Source organism: Doryrhamphus excisus, chromosome 21 (assembly GCF_030265055.1).
Source record: "Doryrhamphus excisus isolate RoL2022-K1 chromosome 21, RoL_Dexc_1.0, whole genome shotgun sequence".
Lineage (NCBI taxonomy): Eukaryota > Metazoa > Chordata > Actinopteri > Syngnathiformes > Syngnathidae > Doryrhamphus > Doryrhamphus excisus.
The window spans coordinates 2,811,317-2,834,519 of NC_080486.1; the positions used below are offsets into that span (position 1 = coordinate 2,811,317).

At 41.1% G+C, this 23,203-nt stretch overlaps 1 protein-coding gene across 10 annotated transcripts in view; it reads left to right on the top strand.

The window, feature by feature from the left end:
* The window catches only part of myripb (myosin VIIA and Rab interacting protein b), a 111,742-nt gene that overhangs the window by 72,652 nt on the left and 15,887 nt on the right, over positions 1-23,203 (top strand). For 7 of the 10 annotated variants that reach the window (XR_009120454.1, XR_009120453.1, XR_009120452.1 and 4 more), the window contains exons 4-5: positions 9,957-10,093; positions 22,669-22,755. Coding sequence is in view for 6 of the 10 variants with exons in the window: in XM_058059355.1 (XP_057915338.1) it covers positions 9,957-10,093; positions 22,669-22,755 (224 nt within the window). In the remaining 4 variants the exon portion in view is untranslated. Of the gene's footprint in view, positions 1-9,956; positions 10,094-19,522; positions 19,700-19,778; positions 20,076-22,668; positions 22,756-23,203 lie in introns of those variants that run through there. The other 3 variants (XM_058059359.1, XM_058059361.1, XM_058059358.1) reach the window with 3 other exon arrangements.

The following is a 23,203-nucleotide window of genomic DNA, read 5'->3' on the forward strand; positions in this document are numbered from 1 at the left end:
GTTAGAGGCCTTGGAGATGGACAGGGTGTACCCCGCCTCTCGCCCCAAGACAGCTGGGATAGGCTCCAGCACCCCCCCCCCCCCCGGCCCACTTGAGGATAAGCGGTAGAAAATGAACAAAGAATTTTTTTATTACAAAGCCTCAGTATATCCTTCATGGAGACGACACTGACATAAATATTAAATATCAATAATGGCGATCCCTCTGGGATTTTTAAACAAAATGGCTGCTTTAATCAGGCCGGGGATCGTCAATGAATGACTTTATACGTTGCCAGGGAGTCCCTGTAATAGATTGCTTGTGGGGGAAAGATGAAGAGATGAAATACAGCGCCATCCATCATCCGTGGGCCCCTGTGACACTCAACTCGACCCAATCACAAGCAACACCACCCAAGGAATTTTCCCTTTCCACGCCAGGGAAAAATGTTATTGAAAGCGTTCCAAAATGCATTTTTCCAGTCCTTTAATTACGCAAGTGAGACGTGTAAAACATCTAAACATATCCATTATAGATTTATGCTAACGTTAAAAGCCGCGCGGTGGTAATGACAACCAAAGGGCAAAGATCACAGAAGGATGCGTGGTGGGATAATCGCGGGAGTTCCAGAGCACTGCTGACGGGTTTCAAACACTTTGTGCTCTGCTTATTCTGGCTTATTTCTTCTGCGCGGTGTCTTTCATGTCAAGCAGCATGTGTGTGCAAACATCACATGGCCGGGGCCAAAGCGGGCGAGCCGCTGCATTATTCATAGCAGTGCTGTCATGGTGAGCAATTCAAGCCATGAATTCAAGTCGAGGGGGCGTTGGGCAAGGGGGGTCCGGGGGCGGGCGAACGGACACAGTCTCTCCCCGCTTTCGAGATACTTTGGATCATTACTAGTGTGAGTATGATGGCGGAGTCACTATAACAACTGGATCAAAATGAATGTTTTGGTTAGCAAAATAATAGATGTCAAGTGCGCTGTGTCTCCCAAAAGGGAATCGAGTGCTTCCGGCCATTGGAGTGACAGGGAAGAACGGGAGGAATGCTAATTAACCTAGCATGTTTTTGGAATGTGGGAGGAAAACCCACGCATGCACGGGGAGAACATGCAAACTCCACACAGAGATGGCCGAAGGTGGGGAAAGACAAAATAAGAAGCCAAAAAGTTACCACTTCCACACAAAATAGGAGGAGAACTCATTCATTCATTTTCTACCACTTTTCCTCACAAGGGTTGCAGGAGTGCTGGAGCCTATCCCAGCTGTCTTGGGGCGAGAGGCGGGGTACACCCTGACACTGGCGGCCAGCCAATCACAGGACACATATAGACAAACAACCATTCACACTCACATTCATACCTATGGACAATTTGGAGTCGCTAATTAACCTAGCATGTTTTTGGAATGTGGGAGGAAACCGGAGTACCCGGAGAAAACCCACGCATGCACGGGGAGAACATGCAAACTCCACACAGAGATGGCCGAAGGTGGGGAAAGACAAAATAAGAAGCCAAAAAGTTACCACTTCCACACAAAATAGGAGGAGAACTCATTCATTCATTTTCTATCACTTTTCCTCACAAGGGTTGCAGGAGTGCTGGAGCCTATCCCAGCTGTCTTGGGGCGAGAGGCGGGGTTCACCCCGGACTGGTGGCCAGCCAGCCAATCACAGGGCACATATAGACAAACAACCATTCACACTCACATTCATACCTATGGACAATTTGGAGTCGCTAATTAACCTAGCATGTTTTTGGAATGTGGGAGGAAACCGGAGTACCCGGAGAAAACCCACGCATGCACGGGGAGAACATGCAAACTCCACACAGAGATGGCCGAAGGTGGGGAAAGACAAAATAAGAAGCCAAAAAGTTACCACTTCCACACAAAATAGGAGAACTCATTCATTCATTTTCTACCACTTTTCCTCACAAGGGTTGCAGGAGTGCTGGAGCCTATCCCAGCTGTTTTCGGGCGAGAGGCGGGGTACACCCTGACACTGGCGGCCAGCCAATCACAGGGCACATATAGACAAACAACCATTCACACTCACATTCATACCTATGGACAATTTGGAGTCGCTAATTAACCTAGCATGTTTTTGGAATGTGGGAGGAAACCGGAGTACCCGGAGAAAACCCACGCATGCACGGGGAGAACATGCAAACTCCACACAGAGATGGCCGAAGGTGGGGAAAGACAAAATAAGAAGCCAAAAAGTTACCACTTCGGGGGGCGTTGGGCGAGGGGGGTCCGGGGGGGGGGGGGCGAACGGACACCGTCTCTCCCCGCTTTCGAGATACTTTGGATCATTACTAGTGTGAGTATGATGGCGGAGTCACTATAACAACTGGATCAAAATGAATGTTTTGGTTAGCAAAATAGATGTCGAGTGCGCTGTGTCTCCCAAAAGGGAATCGAGTGCTTCCGGCCATTGGAGTGACAGGGAAGAACGGGACAAAGAGCAGGAAGAGCCACTTATGCTGCTTATGGAGCAGGAGAGCGGTGTTCAGACAAATGTATCGGGTACCACAGGATCAATTCCGCTGCATCACCATCAACTATACTCCGGGATTGCGGGCCGTTCCCTACGTCAATGTTGCTGCGTTAGCAACAAAACATTGGCACCGCTTCACAGACGTCCGTTTCACACCGCCGGCTCCCGCTGATAAGATGTCAGTGAAGCCGAGTCCGCTGTGGTGGGGTGGCCGAAAAACTCATCCGGTAAATTCATCATGGAAAAAACAACCGGGAAGACGCATTAGGTGAATTTTTCCAGGCTTTCCAGGCATATATATTGTGTAACAGAAGTTTAACGGTGATTATAGGGGTGTTATTTCATGTCTAGAGGGCTCTAATAATGTTTAGAAAGGTATTTAGAAGGTTTTCTACATTCTCATTATGTAAATATTCTATCTAGCGCAAGGATGGGCAAACTACGGCCCGGGGGCTACATCCGGCCCGCCAAGTGTTTGAATATGGCCCGCCTGTTCTTTCCAAAGTATTTCATTTAAAGTCAACATACAACCTGGCATCATGGCTTGATCAATTTCGTTATTTGATGTGGTCTGTTGTTTACAAATGCTCCTGAAAAAATGGACACAAGCACATAATAATAATAATAATAATAATAATAATAATAATAATAAACCAGTCCAGGGTGTACCCCGCCTCTCGCCTGAAAACAGCTGGGATAGGCTCCAGCACCCCCGTGACCCTTGTGAGGTTAAAGCAGTAGAAAATGAATGAATGAATGAATATTGGTACATGTTTGTATATTTCTCAGTTATATCTTTTCAATCGACTCTAAATTGTCCAGAGGTATGAATGTGAGTGTGAATGGTTGTTTGTCTATATGTGCCCTGTGATTGGCTGGCCACCAGTCCAGGGTGTACCCCGCCTCTCGCCCGAAGACAGCTGGGATAGGCTCCAGCACCCCCGCGACCCTCATGAGGAAAAAGCGGTAGAAAATGAATGAATGAATGAATATCTTTTCAATGTTAGGTTGCTGTGTGATGAGTTTAGTGTTATTTGTAAGATGACAACGTGAGTCAGTGTTATATATAATGACCTAGATAGGTAGAAAATGAATGAATGAATTAATAATAATAAGTTTAATTTATAACGCACTTTATTTTACGTGTAAAATATGTGTAAAAATATACATATATAAATGGACTTATGTGTAAAATACTATATAGTTAGCCCCCCGGCAATTTTGTTAAATCAATGCGGCCCGCGAGTCAAAAAGTTTGCCCACCCCTGATCTAGCGTATGAATGTCCAATAGCAGTACTTCCTGACTGAGTACAAACTGAACCTAAATGAGGACTATGGAAAACTACACTAGGATTGTACCAAACCCAGAAAAAGTAGTACTGTTCACTGAACCGCATGACTAAATCAAATTTCACCAGCACCTGATCCACCCTGGGTTCGGTCTCCAGTCAGATCCCAAAGAGGCCCATTTTTTTTTTTTTCCGTCGCCATCTGGTCCGATCAAGAGGGATTCACCATGGAACTCTCAGCACCAGTGTGACTTTTTAATTGTGTGTGCGGTCGGGCGCCTGAGCGACTTTGACTCGCCGCCAGCACGGCTGTCTTGATGTGTCGGCGTCTCTGCTCTGAGCTTGAAGCTTTTGTGGAATGCCGCTTTGAATTCCTGTATTATGGGAATATTATTCATTCATTTTATACTGCTTTGTCCTCACGAGGGTCGTGGAGGGGGTGCTGGAGCCTATCCCAGCTGTCTTGGGGCGAGAGGCGGGGTTCACACCGGACTGGTGGCCAGCCAGCCAATCACAGGGCGCATATAGACAACCAACCATTCACACTCACATTCATACCTATGGACAATTTTGAGTTGCTAATTAACCTAGCATGTTTTTGGAATGTGGGAGGAAACCGGAGTACCCGGAGAAAATCCACGCATGCACGGGGAGAACATGCAAACTCCACACAGAGATGGCCGAGGGTGGGTAAAGACAAAATAAGAAGCCAAAAGGTTACCACTTCCACACAAAATAGGAGAACTCATTCATTCATTTTCTACCACTTTTCCTCACAAGGGTTGCAGGAGTGCTGGAGCCTATCCCAGCTGTTTTTGGGCAAGAGGCGGGGTACACCCTGGACTGGTGGCCAGCCAGCCAATCACAGGGCACATATAGACAAACAACCATTCACACTCACATTCATACCTATGGACAATTTGGAGTCGCTAATTAACCTAGCATGTTTTTGGAATGTGGAGGAAAACCCACGCATGCACAGGGAGAACATGCAAACTCCACACAGAGATGGCCGAGAGTGGAATTGAACGTTGCGTGCTAACCGCTTATAATAAAGCCACCAACTTCACACTGATTAGTTAGTTATTATTATTATTATTATTAATTCATTTTCTACCGCTTATCCTCACTCACCTTCACAATAAAGTAAATCAGCAAAACATGGGGGGGGTCCCAAAACCCCCAAAATGCTCAGCGAGTATGCTGGGATGCATTCAGTGTCCAAGATTTGTGTACAGATGCTAGCAGCATGGCAACAGATGACTTAACATTTTGTAGGATACTTTTATTGTGGCCAGCCTAAGGCACACCTAATTATGAATGAAGATTTTGTGAAAAATGGGAGCAAAATATATTCATATTTCTGTGAGATAATTTGGCTCTTTATTTAAATCGGCATATTTTGTCATGTGAGCCGATACGTTTTTGTTTTTGGTAGATTTTTTATTTTTATTTTTTAGCTGATTTTTAGCTCATTTGGACGCAGCCACGTCTGCTGGGATACATGGTGGTCGTCCCATGACTGTGCAATTCCATCTTCACTGCAGTACAAAGTCCCCTGTGTTGACAGGAAATGACTTGAACTTTTCCACTCGGTCCGGGTGGGGGGGGGGGCACAATAATAATAAGACACCTTCAGCACATACCAAAAGTTGACGTCTGCAGCTATTCCGTGACCCGAGCCAAAGCCACTTCCTGTCTTACCAGCCAAGGACAGCTTCCTGTCTCCGCTACTTATCCATCGGAGAGTGATTGACTTGGATTAAACGTAATAAAATAAAAATATCCTCCAATGCATTCAAAACGTTCAAAACAGCCTTATGTTGCAGCCACTTTGTGTGCATTTATAGTATGGGCTTGTCTTATTTTGACACTATGGGCTCTGACAGCTGCATTAAACGTATTTATGACCTTTAACCTGCTGTTTCTTCGCACATCAGTTGCGGCGTTGATGGTGAAGCGACAGCACGGCAAGAAATCGATACAGGAAGAGCTGATCCGTATGCGGAACGGTCGCCACCGTACAATCCAGCGAGTGTTTAGACTCCCGCCTGACGTAGACGAATACAGCCAGACCGGGGGCCTGATTAGCATAACATTAGCATCCATGCAGAAAACATTTGTTTTGTTTACAGGTTGTTGCTTTGATTTGCCCCTCCCACCCCCCCCCCCCCCCCCCCCGACCCCCCTGCTGTGAATACGTCTCTCTCCGTAAAGCCGCAGGATCACTAATCCACACAGACTAGCCTGATTGAGGACGGGGCGTAAACCGCGGGCTATTGTGCGTCTAAATTTCCCACAATGCCGAGCTGCCGCAGAGCTCTCTGACTCTCCAGATGTTGGCCTCAAAAAAAAAAAAAAAAATCCCATGCGGTGATGCGACCGTGCGGATTATCTCACTTTCCCATATGTGGCATATAGCCACTGAAATTAATATAGCTATTTGATTTTTTTTATTTTTTTGTTGCATGTTTTGTAATAAAGATTTTTCAAAATGGAGGACACCCCCCCCCCCCCCCCCCCCCTCCGCTGGGTGTAGACAGGTGAACAAATCAAAAACGGAAACCAAAAATAGCTTTCCAACACAACTCTCTCCTTTTCAATTCTTCTTCCTGTCTCCGTCCAATGGCAATCAGAGGTGATCGATATTCCAACTTGCTTCCCAGAAAAGGTCACCATGCAGCGGGACTCGCCCGCTGCGAGGGACGTGTTCCCGCAGCCCCGCTAGCTGGCTGCCAAGCCCGCTTTAAAGCACATCCTCGCGCAGGAAGCGAAGAAAAAAAATCTCATCGGCTTTTTAGTATTTGACCCACGACCTTTGTACTTTGTCAGGCTCCTGGGCTCCCGTCGGTTCTCAACCAACAACTCAGCCGAGGCGTTTAGGAAAACTCTTTCATTGCTCTTCACCGCCATGGTTAAAAAAAATCACATTGTTCAATCTTACATATCATTTCTTATTATATTGCAAACCTTTAATGATTCTACCCCGATACCTTGTACCCACGGGATTAGGAGTGTAAGAAAATATCGTTTTTGGTGATATATCGCGATACTTTGTTCCACGATACTGTATCGATATTTAAAAGTATGATATGGCATGATATTTATCATAGACTGAAAATGGTATTTATTCAAAGGTTAGCAACCAACAAAGGTTATGTGCAATTTTCACCTGAAGAACACAACTAAGGTGCGTTCAAAGACGCTCGGAGAAACAGAATGTTATCATACGACGTAAATATGCAAACACTGTGAGCTTTTATTATGTTTTTTTATGAAATAAATCCCTTATAAATTCTAAATTCATCATAGTTTTTTATATAAATGTAAATGTAAATATAAAATAACATAAATATAAAATAACATAAATATAAAATAACATAAATATAAAATAACATAAATATAAAAATAACATAAATATAAAATAACATAAATATAAAATAACATAAATATAAAATAACATAAATATAAAATAACATAAATATACATATAATATAAAAATACGTATAACATAAATATAAAATAACATAAATATAAAATAACATAAATATAAAATAACATAAAAATACATATCAAATAAATGTAAATATCAAAATAAAATACATAAACAATACATAAATATTAAAATAAATATATTAAAATTAATATATTAATATAAATATAAAATAACATAAAAATAAAATAAAATAAATATAAAATAAATATCTAAATAAATATAAAATAAATATCTAAATAAAAATAAAATAAAATAAAAATAATAAATAATAATTTTTCTATGTTTTTTTTAATAAATTTTAAGCTGGATGTTAAAGCTTTATTTATCCAAATGCTACACTTGAAGTTTTTACAGAGGAAAGTTTGTGATACAGCATAACATACTGTTCTACTGGAATAAAAATGTATTTAGTATATTGTGCATATTGCTGGTGTAATTCAGTTTTTTCCAGGAAATCACCTTTAACTACAAGAAAAACAAAAAACATATGATATATCGTGATATATATCGTCCGGGATGTTGACGCAAAGGAGCAACAATTGTAGTTTCTCCCCAATGACTGTGCTTCTGACCTCCTCTGACCTCCAAGGGAAGAGCCCAGCCACTCCTAAGGAGAACTGGAGTACAATCAGCACGTTATTGACTACCGCCAATGCCCGCTGTTATTGTTCCTGCTGTTTCTCTCCACGCCAGCATCCTCGGTCAGCGAGCCAAAGCTCTGTAAAAGCGTATTTTCTTTCATTTCCACGACACGTCACCCTACATATTTAATTTAGTGCTCATTTAGGTGTGCAAATCAATCTTCTGAGGAGCAGAAGGCAAAGGAGCTGCAGGGGGAAAAAAAATGTAGGAGATGATGGAGGAAATGTAGAGAGAGAGAGATAGAGCCGGAAGAGTATCCATACAGGAATCCCTTTGACTTATTCATGCAGCGGCTCGGAATGAGGGACTCTCCCAAGCCTCATTATGCAGTTTTTTTTTTTTTTTCACTCATAAGCTCGTGCCTCACATACAGCACTTGAAAGCTCCTACTCTCTCTTCTTCTTCTTCTTGCCTTTTTTTTTTTATATCTCATCACTCCAGGGAAGCGATGTCATGCTTCATTCATCGAGAAGCCTCTTTCCCTTTCGTGCTAAATCCCTCGCTCTCCTCTGTTGTTCCGTCTAGCAAAGACGACGGTTCCCTCATTTTAATTGTACTGAAATGACTTTTGGGGTTTTTTTCTTGAAATATTCTCACACAAAATGGACTCTTGTATTTATTATTCCAAGCATATGAGTGTCATGCAGCTTCATTTGCATGTTGATTATGATTGCAATTAAGATTCCACGCTGATAACGCAGTTTTAAGTAAATGCAGCACGTTCCACGTTGCAGGTTTTTGTTGTATCTCGTTGTTTCTGACCCCGTGGCAGGAAATTAAGAATCTGAAGTCTCATTGAGCGGCCCTGCATGATGACGCTGAAGATAGCAAATCCACAAAGAACGATGAAAGGGAATCTGGATCCCGTTCACGCCGTTAATATTTCCTCCTGCTGCTTTAGCATGCCCCGTTCCTTCATTGGGAGATGCTACAAATAACCCGAAAGGATGCTTGAGCTCATCGGCCCCCTCAAATAAATACCGTAAAGCATGGCGTTACTTCAACACGGTGCCGATATTCAAGAAGTACCGTCTTTGTAATGGCAGATGCAGATTTTTTTACGGCCATTGCACGTAGGTTTAATACAGGCTCATATGGAAAACAGCATATTCTTTATTATAATTGTACACCATTTTTCAACTATTTATTCTTTTATACAAGGGTGTCCTAAGTGTGGCCTGGGGGGCTAAAAGTGTCATTTAACAGCAAGAATGGAAAATATAAGAGAAAAAAATTGCAATTTAACATCATAGAATAAAATCATAACATCCACGCAAGGAAGAAAAACATTTTAGTACCATAAAGTTGAAATACTAAAGAAAAAAGATCACATTTTTGGGAAAATTAGGTTTTGGTCAAAGTTAAATTATAAATAAAATATAAAATAAATTATGAATAAATATATTTATAATATATAAATATTTTAATTTATGAATAAAATAAAATAATTAAAGGAATAAAGTCATAATTACAAGGAGAAAATTTACAGGAATAAAGTCTATAGTATGTAGTTGGAAAATAACAAAAAACGATTGAAAAAAAAATCTAATTTCATGAAAATAAAGTCAAAATATTAAGAAAAAAAGTACAAAAAAATTTAATTTTATACAAATAAACATGTAATACTGTGAGTAAAATTAATGTCATTTTAATAGCATTGAGTGGCAATATTTAGAAAAAAATACATGATTATTAATCATAAAACCACAGTTGTAATGTTCCGAGAATAAAATCACAGTATTATGTGAATGAAGTCAAAATTACGAGGAAAAAAAACAGCACAAGTGGGCAAAAATAGCTAGAATTTTACAAGAATAAAGTCAAAATATATTTTATAATTTTATAATTTTTTCAAATTTAAATAACTAAATAACAGTTCTTGGTATTTCTACTGAAAATACTTAATTTAGCCATACAGTATATACGTACATACAGAATATGAGCACATAGAATTGAATGGTGGCTGATTTTCCGAGTTTCGTTCCTCCATTTGTGTTGTGTTGTGAGTATTCCGCACTCTTAATTGTTTTTGTGTCTCATCTGCAGGATTTTAAGGACCCAGTCCCTGGAATGGTACTACAACAACGTGAAGAGGCGCTTCAAGAGGTTCGGCAGCGCCAAGGTTTTGAAGACTCTGTACAGGAAGCACATTATCGAGAGAGGAGCGCTATCTGATCTCCCAGGTAACCTCATCGTCTCCTGTCAGCGTGCGCGTATACGTAGTACGTATGTGTGTGTGTACGTGTGTGTGAGATGTCCTCGCCGCTAATACCGTGCGAGCCGTAGTTTGCCCAACCCGGTGCTTTGAGGCTGCAGTCCAATTCTTTTCAGTGCAAAGTGGAATGGCCTCTCCTCCGCCTGATAGCATTGTTTTGACCCGGCTGCAGCATGATCAGTCTGCCTCCACAGGGCATTATTTCAAACCCCAGTAGGCTGGATTAAATGGATGAAGGGAGGACTGAGGGGATAAATCAGGTCAGACTTTGGGCTAAACGGGATGAGGGGAATGTTCGGGATGACTGGTGGGACTGACTGACATTCTTAGTGGGCCGAGTGATGTGGTCCTGGTCTGAAATGTATATTATTTATTATTTTATGTGTTATTTTATGTATTATTTATTATTGTCTATTCTGTATTATTTATTTATTATTTATTATTTATTATTTATTATTTATTATTTATTATTTATTATTTATTATTTATTATTTATTATTTATTATTTATTATTTATTATTTATTATTTATTATTTATTATTTATTATTTATTATTTATTATTTATTATTATTTATTATTTATTATTTATTATTTATTATTAAATTTGCAAAAAATTTAGGGTAATTTCACATATTCTGTGGTAATTTTCCCCTTGTCGCCCCCTTTTTCATGTTCCATATCTGAACCATTCTGCTTATTCCATAGAGTGACATGACTATTTATTATTTATTATTTTTAAAATTGCAAAAAAAAATATTAAAATTGCAAAAAAAATAAAATAAATTTAGGGTAATTTCACATATTTTGTGGTAATTTTCTCCTTGTCGCCCCCTTTTTCATTTTCCATATCTGAACCATTCTGCCTATTCCATAGGGTGACATGACTATTATTTATTATTTTTAAAATTGCAAAAAATAATTAAAATTGCAAAAAAATTCCAAAAAAATGTAGGGTAATTTCACATATTCTGTGGTAATTTTCCCCTTGTTGCCCCCCTTTTTCATTTTCTATATCTGAACCATTCTGCCTATTCCATAGGGTGACATGACTCAGGAGGGTTTTCCAACCCAAAGGTTGCTGGTTCTATCCCCAGTACCCCTGTAATCGTTTATATTTTTTTTTATATTTTTTAACATTTAGTCTGCATTTTCACATTCAGACGTCTTATTTCACATTCCACTATTCTTAGTCGGATATCACATTTAACATTTTCCATGACTGGAATAATCTGCTTCTTGGACAGAGAGGTTGAGTAGTTGCTGGTTCGATCCTCAATCCTTGCTGTAATCCTGATTTAAATTTAATTTAAATTTAAATTTAACTTAAACTTTTCTATTATTGAACCATTCTGCCTAGAATACCTCTAGAGGGTGACATAGCGCAAAAAGTAGCGGTTGTTGGTTCGATCCTCGATCAACGTATTGCTACATTTCAACACATTTCCAACTTCATAGTTTTGAGTCTGCTAAAAACAAATTAGCAAATTAACGCTGCAAATTAACCCTTCTGGTGAAAAAAAAATTTCACTGGTTGCTGGTTCGATCCTGTTGTAATCATTCAATATATGTTCATGGAAAAAATGATTAGCCAATCGCTATTTGTGATAGTGTAAAAATAATGAGAGTAATATAATGTAGTATTTGGTTGTTATAGTTGACTTAGTTGAGACAATGCAGCAAAGACACAATGTTTGTTTGCTGGTCACACACACACACACACACACACACACACACACAAGCCTTATCTCCTTCCACTGGAGATGATGTACATGAAAGGCGCAAATCGCTCTCCCTTTTCCCTCTCTCACCGTCTGCTTGAAGGTCACGCATTCCGCAAGGGTACCCGATCGATGTAAAACACCCGCCCGCTCTCCAGACGACTGTCATGTCAGCCGCCATTTCCCGCCTACCGACAATTGATTTGGCGAGAATCGGCCCCCGGGTGATGAATAAAGAAATAAAAAAATGCCGCACGTATATCGAACACGCCGATGCTTCGGCGGTGGCGTTTATGAGAATGTTTTACATTCCGGTGCCCCCCCCCCCCGCCCCCCCTATTTGAATGTGAGACCATTATTTTGAGTTTCTGGGCCAGGTTGTAAAAGCACATGCGGAAAGTAGAGCAACAAAGATGATGTAACCACATTATCGATTTTTTTTTCTTCTTCTTCCTCTCCAAACCAGTGCACGATAAAACGAAGCAGCTTTCCACGTTAGACCACAAGAAAACAATCAAATTAGCTTAATTAAGTTTCGGTACTCATTTTTACTTAAAAAAAATATTTATTTTAACATAGAAAACTGAAAAAAGACACACTATTTAGGGCCATTGCAATCGAGTCAGAGCTTTTCTTCCTGCCACTCGCACACACCTGTAACCTGGGGTGACGCAGCTAAGACACTGATTAATTTAGTTTTTTTTACCATTGATTCCAAAAAATAAATCAATTTATATTTGAGTATTTATTCACGGTAATCCCTTTTTTTGTTGCAGTCAATTGGAAATAGTAACAGCGGCACGGTGGACAAGTGGTTAGCGCGCAGACCTCACAGCTAGGAGACCAAGGTTCAATTCGTGGGTTTTCTCCGGGTACTCCGGTTTTCCTCCCACATTCCAAAAACATGCTAGGTTAATTGTACTCTGAGGTAAACAGCACGTTGGTTGAGTGGTTAGCGCGCAGACCCAAGTTCAATCCCACCCTCAGCCATCTCTGTTTGGGTTTTCTCCCAGTATTCCAGTTTTCCTCCCACATTCCAAAAAAACATGCTAGGTTAATTAGCGACTCCAAATTATCCATAGTTATGAATGTGAGTGTGAATGGTTGTTTGTCTATATGTGCCCTGTGATTGGCTGGCTGGCCACCAGTCCAGGGTGGAACCCCGCCTCTCGCTCAAAGACAGCTGGGATAGGCTCCAGCACCTCCCCGACCCTTGTGAAGATAAGCGGTAGAAAATTAATGAATTAATGGTACCTTTTGGGTGTTAAGTTGCTGTGTGATGAGGTAAATGTTGTTTGTAAGATGACACCATGAGTCAGACGTGCAGGCCTCACGGCTAGGAGACCCCAGTTCAATTCCACCCTCCGCCATCTCTGTGTGGAGTTGAATTAATGGTACCTTTTGGGTGTTAAGTTGCTGTGTGATGAGGTAAATGTTATTTGTAAGATGACACCATGAGTCAGACGTGCAGGCCTCTCGTGAGGAAAAAATGGTAGAAAATGAATGAATGGAAGTAGTAAACAAAACCATTAGAGCCCTCTGGGCATGAAATAACACCCCTACAGTCACCTTTACACTCATTATACCTAAAAAAAAGTTGACATAATAACAGATAATAAGACATAAGACATAATATAGACTCACAAGTTAGCAGTTGGAGATGTAATTGTGTTTTTTTAACTTCCTGTTTTGCACAGTACTTCCTGCGGTGGCTGTTGTCGCATCAATGAAACATTACTGACACCTAGTGACAATAACGTTTATTTATTTATTCATTTTGATGTAAAAAGCAAGTTTTTTTTTATTATTTATGAGTGAAATTTGATGTGCGAAGTGTGTTGAGGGATTATTCTAATTATTAATTATTAATTAATTAGTTAATTATTGGCAAAGAACACTTTTTTCACACAATATTCAATGCAGTGTTACACTTTTTAGTTAAAAAAAATGTAGTTTTGCTACAAAAGAAGCCGCTTCAATGCATCTCATTCCAAAGAAAGTTGACTTTTGTCTGGCTTTTCAATGTCGTTTCAAGGTCGAGCTTCACAGCATGTTTGATTTTTCACCGAATGTCAAAGAATCCACAAGAGTTCAAAACGAGTTTATTTGAGGACCTGTGGGAGTGAGCCCAGTGTGGAGAAAACGTCTTTTTTTTTTTTACGCTTCTTTTTTTTCGAATATGAACCGCATCAGGTTCAACGTGAGCTCACATGGCGCCACTTCTACCGCGCCGGGATGGTTTTATGTCGCCGCATCACACTATTTGCCGTGAGATGCAAAGCGATGTGACTGTTGGGAAGTATCGCATGCCGGAATTTTTTTTTTTTTTTTTTTTTTCCTCTGAAATCTCATTCATTTCAAACAGGGGATTACTGTTGTCCCACTTTTTCTCCTGTCGTTTGTGTTTGTTGTCGCATCCTCGTCTATTGGAGGCCTCCCACCTCCTCCACCACCACCGCCAGGGAGATAACGGTGACTTTGGAAATGTCAAAATATATTATCACCTTTCAAACGCAATATTCTCGCCGAGGGGAAAATGGAGACGTGTAGCAGCAGGGAAGGAAGAGTGTGGATTGTCTTTGTCGCTCAGCCTTACATTAAGACGGTTTTGGTGCACCGTAGCGTAGTGGATAGACCAAAAACCCTTAAACCTCTTACACACTCCCCAATTTAAAGGTTTAATAAGCATTAATCCCTCGTTTATTGTGATTAATTGATGCTCGATCACGTAATAATCATGTAATAAAAGGGAATATCTGCAAAGTAGGATTCCTTATATTCATTCATTTTCTACTGCTTATCCTCATGAGGGTCGCGTGGGGGGGGGTGCTGGAGCCTATCCCAGCGGTCTTCAAGCGAGAGGCGGGGTACACCCTGGACTGGTGGCCAGCCAATGATAGGGCACAAATAGACAAACAACCATTCACACTCACATTCATACCTATGGACAATTTGGAGTCGCCAAAAACATGCTAGGTTAATGCTAGGTTAATGCTAGATTAATGCCTAGCATGTTTTTGGAAAACCCATGCATGCACGGGAAGAACATGCAAACTCCACTCAGAGATGGCCGAGGGTGGGATTGAACTCAGGTCTCCGAGCTGTGAGGTCTGCACGCTAACCACTCGACCGCCTTGCAACCGAGTCCTTATATTTAAATGGAATATTTTAGTAGCCGGATTATAGAAAAACTTGTTTACGATCTTCTAAATAAGTCTTTTTTTTAACATTACTAGAGCCCTCTAGACATGGGATAGCACCCCTATAGTTATCTTCATTCATTCATTTTCTACCGTTTTTCCTCACAAGGGTCACGTGGGGGGTGCTGGAGCCTATCCCAGCTGTCTTCAAGCGAGAGGCGGGGTACACCCTGGACTGGTGGCCAGCCAATCACAGGGCACATATAGACAAACAACCATTCACACTCACATTCATACCTATGGATAATTTGGAGTCGCTAAAAACATGCTAGATTCATGCTAGGTTAATACCTAACCAATGCTAACCAAGGTTCCAGTCGAGTCAACAAATTGACTTGACTTGTGGGATGGTGTAACTCGCTAACTATGATGGTGAGGATGCTAGCACAGACGTTTTGTGACGAATAAAAAAAAATTATCGTACATTTTCTGTGCTAAGCGGGGCAGATGCTAACCAAGGTTCCAGTTGAGTCAACCAAGGTCAAGTCAACAAATTGACTTGACTTTTGTGGGAGGGTGTAACTCGCTAACTTGGTGAGGATGCTAGCACAGACGTTTTGTGACGATTACAAAAATTTTTTCGTACATTTTCTGTGCTAAGCGAGGCGGATGCTAACCAAGGTTCCAGTCGTTTTTGACTAATAATAGGCCGTACTCGACTGTGAATTAATTGATTAATTAATTGTGTTTTTAATTGTATATTTTTGAGACATTTGAAGCAACAAATTGACTCGACTTTTGTGGGATGGTGTAACTCGCTAACTTGGTGAGGATGCTAGCACGGACGTTTTGTGACGATTACAAAAAAAATTTCGTACATTTTCTGTGGTAAGCGAGGCGGATGCTAACCAAGGTTCCAGTCGTTTTTGACTAATAATAGGCCGTATCCGACTGTGAATTAATTGATTAATTAATTGTGTTTTAATTGTATATTTTTGAGACATTTGAAGCAACAAATTGACTCGACTTTTGTGGGACGGTGTAACTCGCTAACTTGGTGAGGATGCTAGCACGGACGTTTTGTGACGAATACAAAAAAATTATCGTACTTTTTCTGTGCTAAGCGAGGCGGATGCTAACCAAGGTTCCAGTCGTTTTTGACTAATAATAGGCCGTACTCGACTGTGAATTAATTGATTAATTAATTGTGTTTTAATTGTATATTTTTGAGACATTTGAAGCAACAAATTGACTTGACTTTTGTGGGATGGTGTAACTCGCTAACTTGGTGAGGATGCTAGCACGGACGTTTTGTGACGAATACAAAAAAATTATCGTACTTTTTCTGTGCTAAGCGAGGCGGATGCTAACCAAGGTTCGAGTCGTTTTTGACTAATAATAGGCCGTACTCGACTGTGAATTAATTGATTAATTAATTGTGTTTTAATTGTATATTTTTGAGACATTTGAAGCAACAAATTGACTCGACTTTTGTGGGACGGTGTAACTCGCTAGCCAGTAAAGTTGCATTTCTGCGCCCCCGTGATGCCAGCAGGAAGTGAAAGAAAGAGGCTGCGATGATTGTCTTTCCCTCGCTGGGTGGAATGATTAGAGACGAGCGGCGATGCTCAGACACCCAGAAGGAAGTCATCATTTCTCTTGTCTGTGCTCTTTCAGCCGAAAGCTTTGTTCCTCGCCGTGTAGTAGCAGCGCGGGACGGGCAGAATGTTAAATAGAAGCCCGGCGTCACTCGGATGTCTGCAGTGGAGGCGACCGTCGCTGCGGTAATTGGACAAGCGCACCAGGAGGGAGGGGGGGGGGGGCATATGAAGCTCTGCCCTTCGTCGGATGGAGCAGATTTTCCTCGCTTGACATTTCCTGTCAGGATGAATCAGGCGGGTTTTTTGGTTTCCCGACTGATCCGTCGCCAGTCATTCAACTTTTCGAGAAGTTTTTGTCGTTGTGTGATGGATTGACTTGAATGCTAATAATGCTAATGCTAATAATTTTTTTTTTGTATTTCAATTCATTCATTTTATATCGCTTTTCCTGACAAGGGTCGCGGGGTGCCGGAGATGGCCCGAGGGTGGAATTGAACTTGGGTCTTCTAGCTGCGCGCTAACCACTCGACCACCGTGCAGCCCCTCGATAAAATATTCATTCATTCATTTTCTACCGCTTTTCATCACGAGGGTCGTGGGGGTGCCCGAACCTATCCCAGCTGTCTTCGGGCGAGAGGCGGGAGGCTAAGGCTAAGAGAGGCTAATTAGCCTAGCATGTTTTTGGAATGTTTAGCCTAGCATGTTTTTGGAATGGAATATTTACTGTTACAGAGATGGCCGAGGGTGGAATTGAACTTGGGTCTTCTATTTGTGAGGCCTGCGTGCTAACCACTCGTCCACCGTGCAGCCCCTCGATAAAATATTCATTCATTCATTTTCTACCGCTTTTCCTCACAAGTGTCGCAGGGGTGCCGGAGCCTATCCCAGCTGTCTTCGGGCGAGAGGCAGGAGGCTAATGCTAAGCGAGGCTAATTAGCCTAGCATGTTTTTGGAATGTGGGAGGAAACCGGAGTACCCGGAGAAAACCCACGAATTGCACGGGGAGAATGTGCAAACTCCACACAGAGATGGCCGAGGGTGGAATTGAACTTGGGTCTTCTAGCTGTGAGGTCTGCGCGCTAACCACTCGACCGCCGTGCAGCCTTGTTGTATTGCATTTGATTTAATTTCAACAAGGAGTCTATACTATGTGTTGTTTATGTCTTATTTTCTGTCGTTTTACAGGTCTAAAAGTGACTATAGGGGTGCTATTTCCTGTCTGGAGGGCTTTTTCAATAACCGATACAGAGAAGGCAGTATATTCCAGACACACGGCTTTGAATGAGTTCAGCGCATTTTAAGTAGGTGTAAATATTCCAAAAGAAGGCCCAAGTTGCGTGACTGCACGCGTCTCGGGCGTTATGACAGATTGCGGTCTCTCAGGCGTCGCCGTAGCGGAAGAAGAGCCGAAATAATAGACCAGGCAGTCGAAGCTCGTTTGCGTTCCCCAACTGTTGTGATGCTAGCAGACATCCTTGTCAGTTCATGCCTTTGTTGTGAGAGTCGTGTTGTTAATGAGACGCCGCCGCTTGCCGCCAGATGCCGCATTGTAATTGAAAGGAAAGCGTCTGGACTTTCCTGCCGGCACTTCAGGAACAACCAACATTCCGTGTTTTTTTTATTTTTTTTTATAATACTCCATATTGTAATCTTGTAGACCTTCTCAGGTTTACATAATGTAGTTACTGTACATAGTAATGAAGTCCTACTACTGATTAGCAGCCTTGTAAAGCTGCGCGATGGAACAGTGGAGCTTTAAGAAGAACACCATCAATCCTTTCATGTTCCTGAAGGGCTAATTCACTTTTACAGTCTTTATTATTTCAAACCACAGTAATCCCTCACTTCACTCTTTCAGGCTTCACTCGATTCAATATATTCATTCGTTTTCTACCGCTTATCCTCACGGGTGGGGGGGGGGGGTGCTGGAGCCTATCCCAGCTGTATTCGGGCATCCCAGCATATAGACAAACAACCATTCACACTCACATTCATAGCTATGGACAATTTGGAGTGGCTAATTAACCTGGAATGTTTTTGGAATGTGGGAGGAAACCGGAGTACCCGGAGAAAAACATGCCAACTCCACACAGAGATGGTTGAGGGCGGAATTGAACTTGGGTCTTCTAGCTGTGAGGCCTGCGCGCTAACCACTCGTCCACCGTGCAGCCCCCGATAAAATATATTCATTCATAAATCATCACTGTTATTATACTTTTTTCAATTTTTTTCCCATATTTTCATGTATATTTATATATATATATATATATATACATATATTTACTATTATTGTACATATTTTTTGCTCAAATGAAGTATAAAAAAGGCTACAAATAAAATATGTATAAATATATATAATATAATATAAGGCATTCAGAAGATGCATTCAAAGACATCATATGTAGTATTCTTCACTCATCACTAGGTGTCAGTACTGTTACTAACGAGACAGTAGCAGGAAGTACTGTACACAACAGAATATATTATGTCTTATTTTCTCTTATGTTTGCTGTATTGGGTAATATATGTTATAGGGTTGTTATTTCATGTTTAAAGGGCTCTAATAGTATTTATTAATAATAATATTATGAACTCATTTGCTACCAAAGACGTATTTATACCTTATATTGCATGAGAGGCACAAAGACGTGATGATGTAACTCCACAATTGAAGAGAGCATGTGTGGTGCAGTTTTTAAACCCAAATAAAAACAGCCACAAGGTGGCAGAATTGCATTTTTTAAGAAGTAATACTTTGGTGTATTTGTATATATTTGGTATATTTTAAGTTCTACTGTTGATTACTAAAGAGATGAAAAGGTTTGTGGTAAATCCTTGCAAAATCTGTCAAGAATATCCAAAATGGCCGCCACCGAGCGGGATGCCTGGGATTGAATGAGTTAATCAGGAATCTTACGTCTCGTCATGGTCATGTGTGGAACCAATTATCCGAATTAACGAGTGGGCCAGGCTCGGCACAAACCAACTTCCCCCCTCTCTCTCTCATCCCCAGTACATGGTACGGTCTGATGATGTCACTGGTGACATCACCAAACCTATAAAACCCAGAGACTCTTAGCTCCTCCCCCAACATTCCTGCAGGTGACGCCACAGGTAAGATGAACTCTGTACACCTGTTCCCAATAAATCCCAAATCCGGCTGTTTTTAGTTTTTAGTTAGAATTAATCCAGTACTATTATAAATATTATTTTAATAGTAAATGAAATTATGAATATAATACTATAACAAGTGAAAATTATTCCTTGACTCCACCATTGTTGTAAAAGTGAAACTTTTAAATGGAACAGTCCGGCTTCACAAGTGAATATATCATGGTTGAGCCGTTTTGGTGGACTCGGCTTGGAGGAAGGAAGGCCTACGGGGTGACCCTGAGGCCTGCATGGAATCAGGTGGTGCCCCCCCCACCTCCCCACCACAAATCATCAGGGCCAACATGGACGTCAATCACGCAGGAGGCCTCGGAAGGGGGTAGGAGCTAGTTGTGTGTTTTTATTTAAGCTCTTATTTAAGCGTGTTTGCATGCAGCCGCTTAATGGTTAGCCTTTAAAAAGCTTGCTGTGACAGCTGGTTGTTTTTTGGTTATTAAAGGATTAAAAAAAAGCATTATTTAGTGTTTAGTTGGCGTTGGCTCGCCGCAAAGTTCGTGGACAAGGACTCCTCTTCCACGCCGCTGGATGTGCCACAAACGCCACGCATGCTCCACTTAGGTACATAAACAGGGGCTCACATTACAGCAAAGTTCCTTCATGCATATTTTCCTTAACGGCTCATCCAATGGTAATAGAGTAGTCCCGGTTGAGGTGCGGCGTGTCGTCTTGGCGGCGTGACGGTGCGTTTATGGCACCCTGAAATGAAGAAAAAAAAAAAATCACCACAGGGGCGGTGCAGCTGGAGTCGAGGCTTTTTGGTTTGGAAGGCTGATTCTGAGTTATGGCTGCTTTGTTTTCTCTGGAATTTGTATTCATGTTCAGGGGAGGGGGGTGGGGGTGGGGGGGGGGGGGGGATTGAATAGTAACCGTATGAATCACGGTGGCACTTTGTCTCTGAAGATGCATTTATCCTATTTATTCATTCACCGGGACACAAAATGGATGCCGTAATGAATCTCTTAAGTCGGACTTTGGGTCTTTCATACATCATTTTTATACATAAAAGTTTATACTGTAATATTTTCCTGAATGAGCGTATAGGTGGTCTTTGGGGTTATGAATGAGTTCCATTCAAATGATGCATTTAAGTGTCGATCAGACCTGAATTAACACAACACTGTTTAATTATTACTGTTGTTTCCATAAGGAGTAGATCCTTGGGTTTGGGATTTCCGACTGTCTGTGAACATCACAAGTCCTCTCTGGGGGGGGTCGACAATTGCGTTTGATTCTGATTCGGATGACAGTAGCCTGTTTTGCATGATGGAAAACCTTTAAAAAAAACAGTATTAGAGCCCTTCTAGCATGAAATAGCACCCCTATAGTCATATTTTCAACTCCAATTGAGTTTGCTGATTCTGGTTCGAACGACAGTAGCCTGTTTTGCATGATGGAAAACCTTTTTTTAAAAAAAAAAAACAGTATTAAAGCTCTCCAGACATGACATAGCACCCCTATAGTCACATTTTCAACTCCAATTGAGTTTACTGATTATGGTTCGAATGACAGTAGCCTGTTTTGCATGATGGAAAACCTTTTTTAAAAAAAAAAAAAACAGTATTAAAGCTCTCCAGACATGAAATAGCACCCCTATAGTCACATTTTCCACTCCAATTGAGTTTGCTGATTCTGGTTCGAACGACAGTTGCCTGTTTTGCATGATGGAAAACCTTTTAAAAAAAAAAACGGTATTAGAGCCCTCCAGACATGAAATAGCACCCCTATAGTCACATTTTCAACTCCAATTGAGTTTGCTGATTCTGGTTCGAATGACAGTAGCCTGTTTTGCATGATGGAAAACCTTTTTTTTAAAAAAAAAAACAGTATTAGAGCTCTACAGACATGAAATAGCACCCCTATAGTCACATTTTCAACTCCAACTGAGTTTGCTGATTCTGGTTCGAACGACAGTAGCCTGTTTTGCATGATGGAAAACTTTTTTTTTTTTAAACAGTATTAGAGCCCTCCAGACATGAAATAGCACCCCTATAGTTACATTTTCACACATGAAATAGCACCCCTATAGTCACATTTTCAACTCCAATTGAGTTTGCTGATTCTGGTTCGAACGACAGTAGCCTGTTTTGTATGATGGAAAACCTTTTTGTAAACGGTATTGGAGCCCTCCAGACATGAAATAGCACCCCTATAGTCACATTTTCACTCCTATTAACCACCACAGTCGACATCCATCCACCATGCTGCTTGTCCTCATGAGGGTGTCGGGTACGCTGGAGCCTATCCCAGCTGTCTTTGGATGGCCAACATGTTAACCACTCGACCACCGTGCGGTCTTATAGTAGACATCATATAAGTCATAAGACGAGTGTGTCCCTCAGGGACCAGAGTGAGGGTTCCTGTGTTTGTGTTTGACATTTTAATAAGGGATTATTGCGCCTTTTTTGTGAGATCATTAAAATTTAGCGATGAAAGTTTGTTGTCCCGGTCTGGTGCTTGTGTGTCTGCAACATTACAGTAAGATTCCTTACACCTGGTGACCTGTGTGGAATACTACGTCTTTGAATGAGTCTTCTGAATGCCTTATGTTTGTATCATACTTTATTTAGCTATTTTATTAATAATCCTCACATTTGCTTGCATATGTGCATGTTTGGACTAATGCTCTTGACCCCAAATTAACACTACGGGGGGATAAAATGGCGTCTTCCACGAGGGTCATTGTGTTCTCCCATGAATTCTACATTAAAGTTAATATGATTTTTGTCAAAACATAATCGGGAAGACGTTTGACGGGAGCACAAAAGGGGAATCTGGAGTTGGCAGCCTAGCGTGTGCTCCATTATTTACATGCTTTGATACCAGCCTACCAGATACCGTGTTTGCATGACGTGACGGCGCGTCAGATTGAAGGTTGTTGTACTCGACGCCTCGCTCTTTCTCTTTCCCCGCAGAAAGCAGCGTTCACGAGGGAAGTTTCTGCAACGACAACGATGGCAGCGTCTGCGGCAGCGACTCCGTCTTCTACAAACAGAGTGAAGGTGAGGGCACATTCCGGCTTTGCTTTTATGGATTTCTGCACTTGTTTTTCCAACATTTATGCATTTTTTTATATTTGACATGAACTAACAAATAGGCCATTGTGTAAAGGAGCCTGTCTGAAGGCGAAAGAAGCAGTGAAAGTGGGAGTACCCTTTAAAATATTGCACATAAATCACAACTTATACACACACAGTAAAGTGCAGCCCTTCTACCAGGCCACCTCCTAGGATCCGAGAAAAATCCGAAAAATTTTTTCTTTAATATTTCAACTCCATGCTACTAAAATGACGTGTTCTGAAACAATATGATTTTCTACTAAAATTATTTTTTTAATTCCAGCTTGTAATTCTGATTTTGTCATATTTTGACTTTATTCTCCAAACATTACACATTTTTCAGAAATATTTTTTTTATTCTCAGAAAATTGACTTTTTATTGAATATTTTG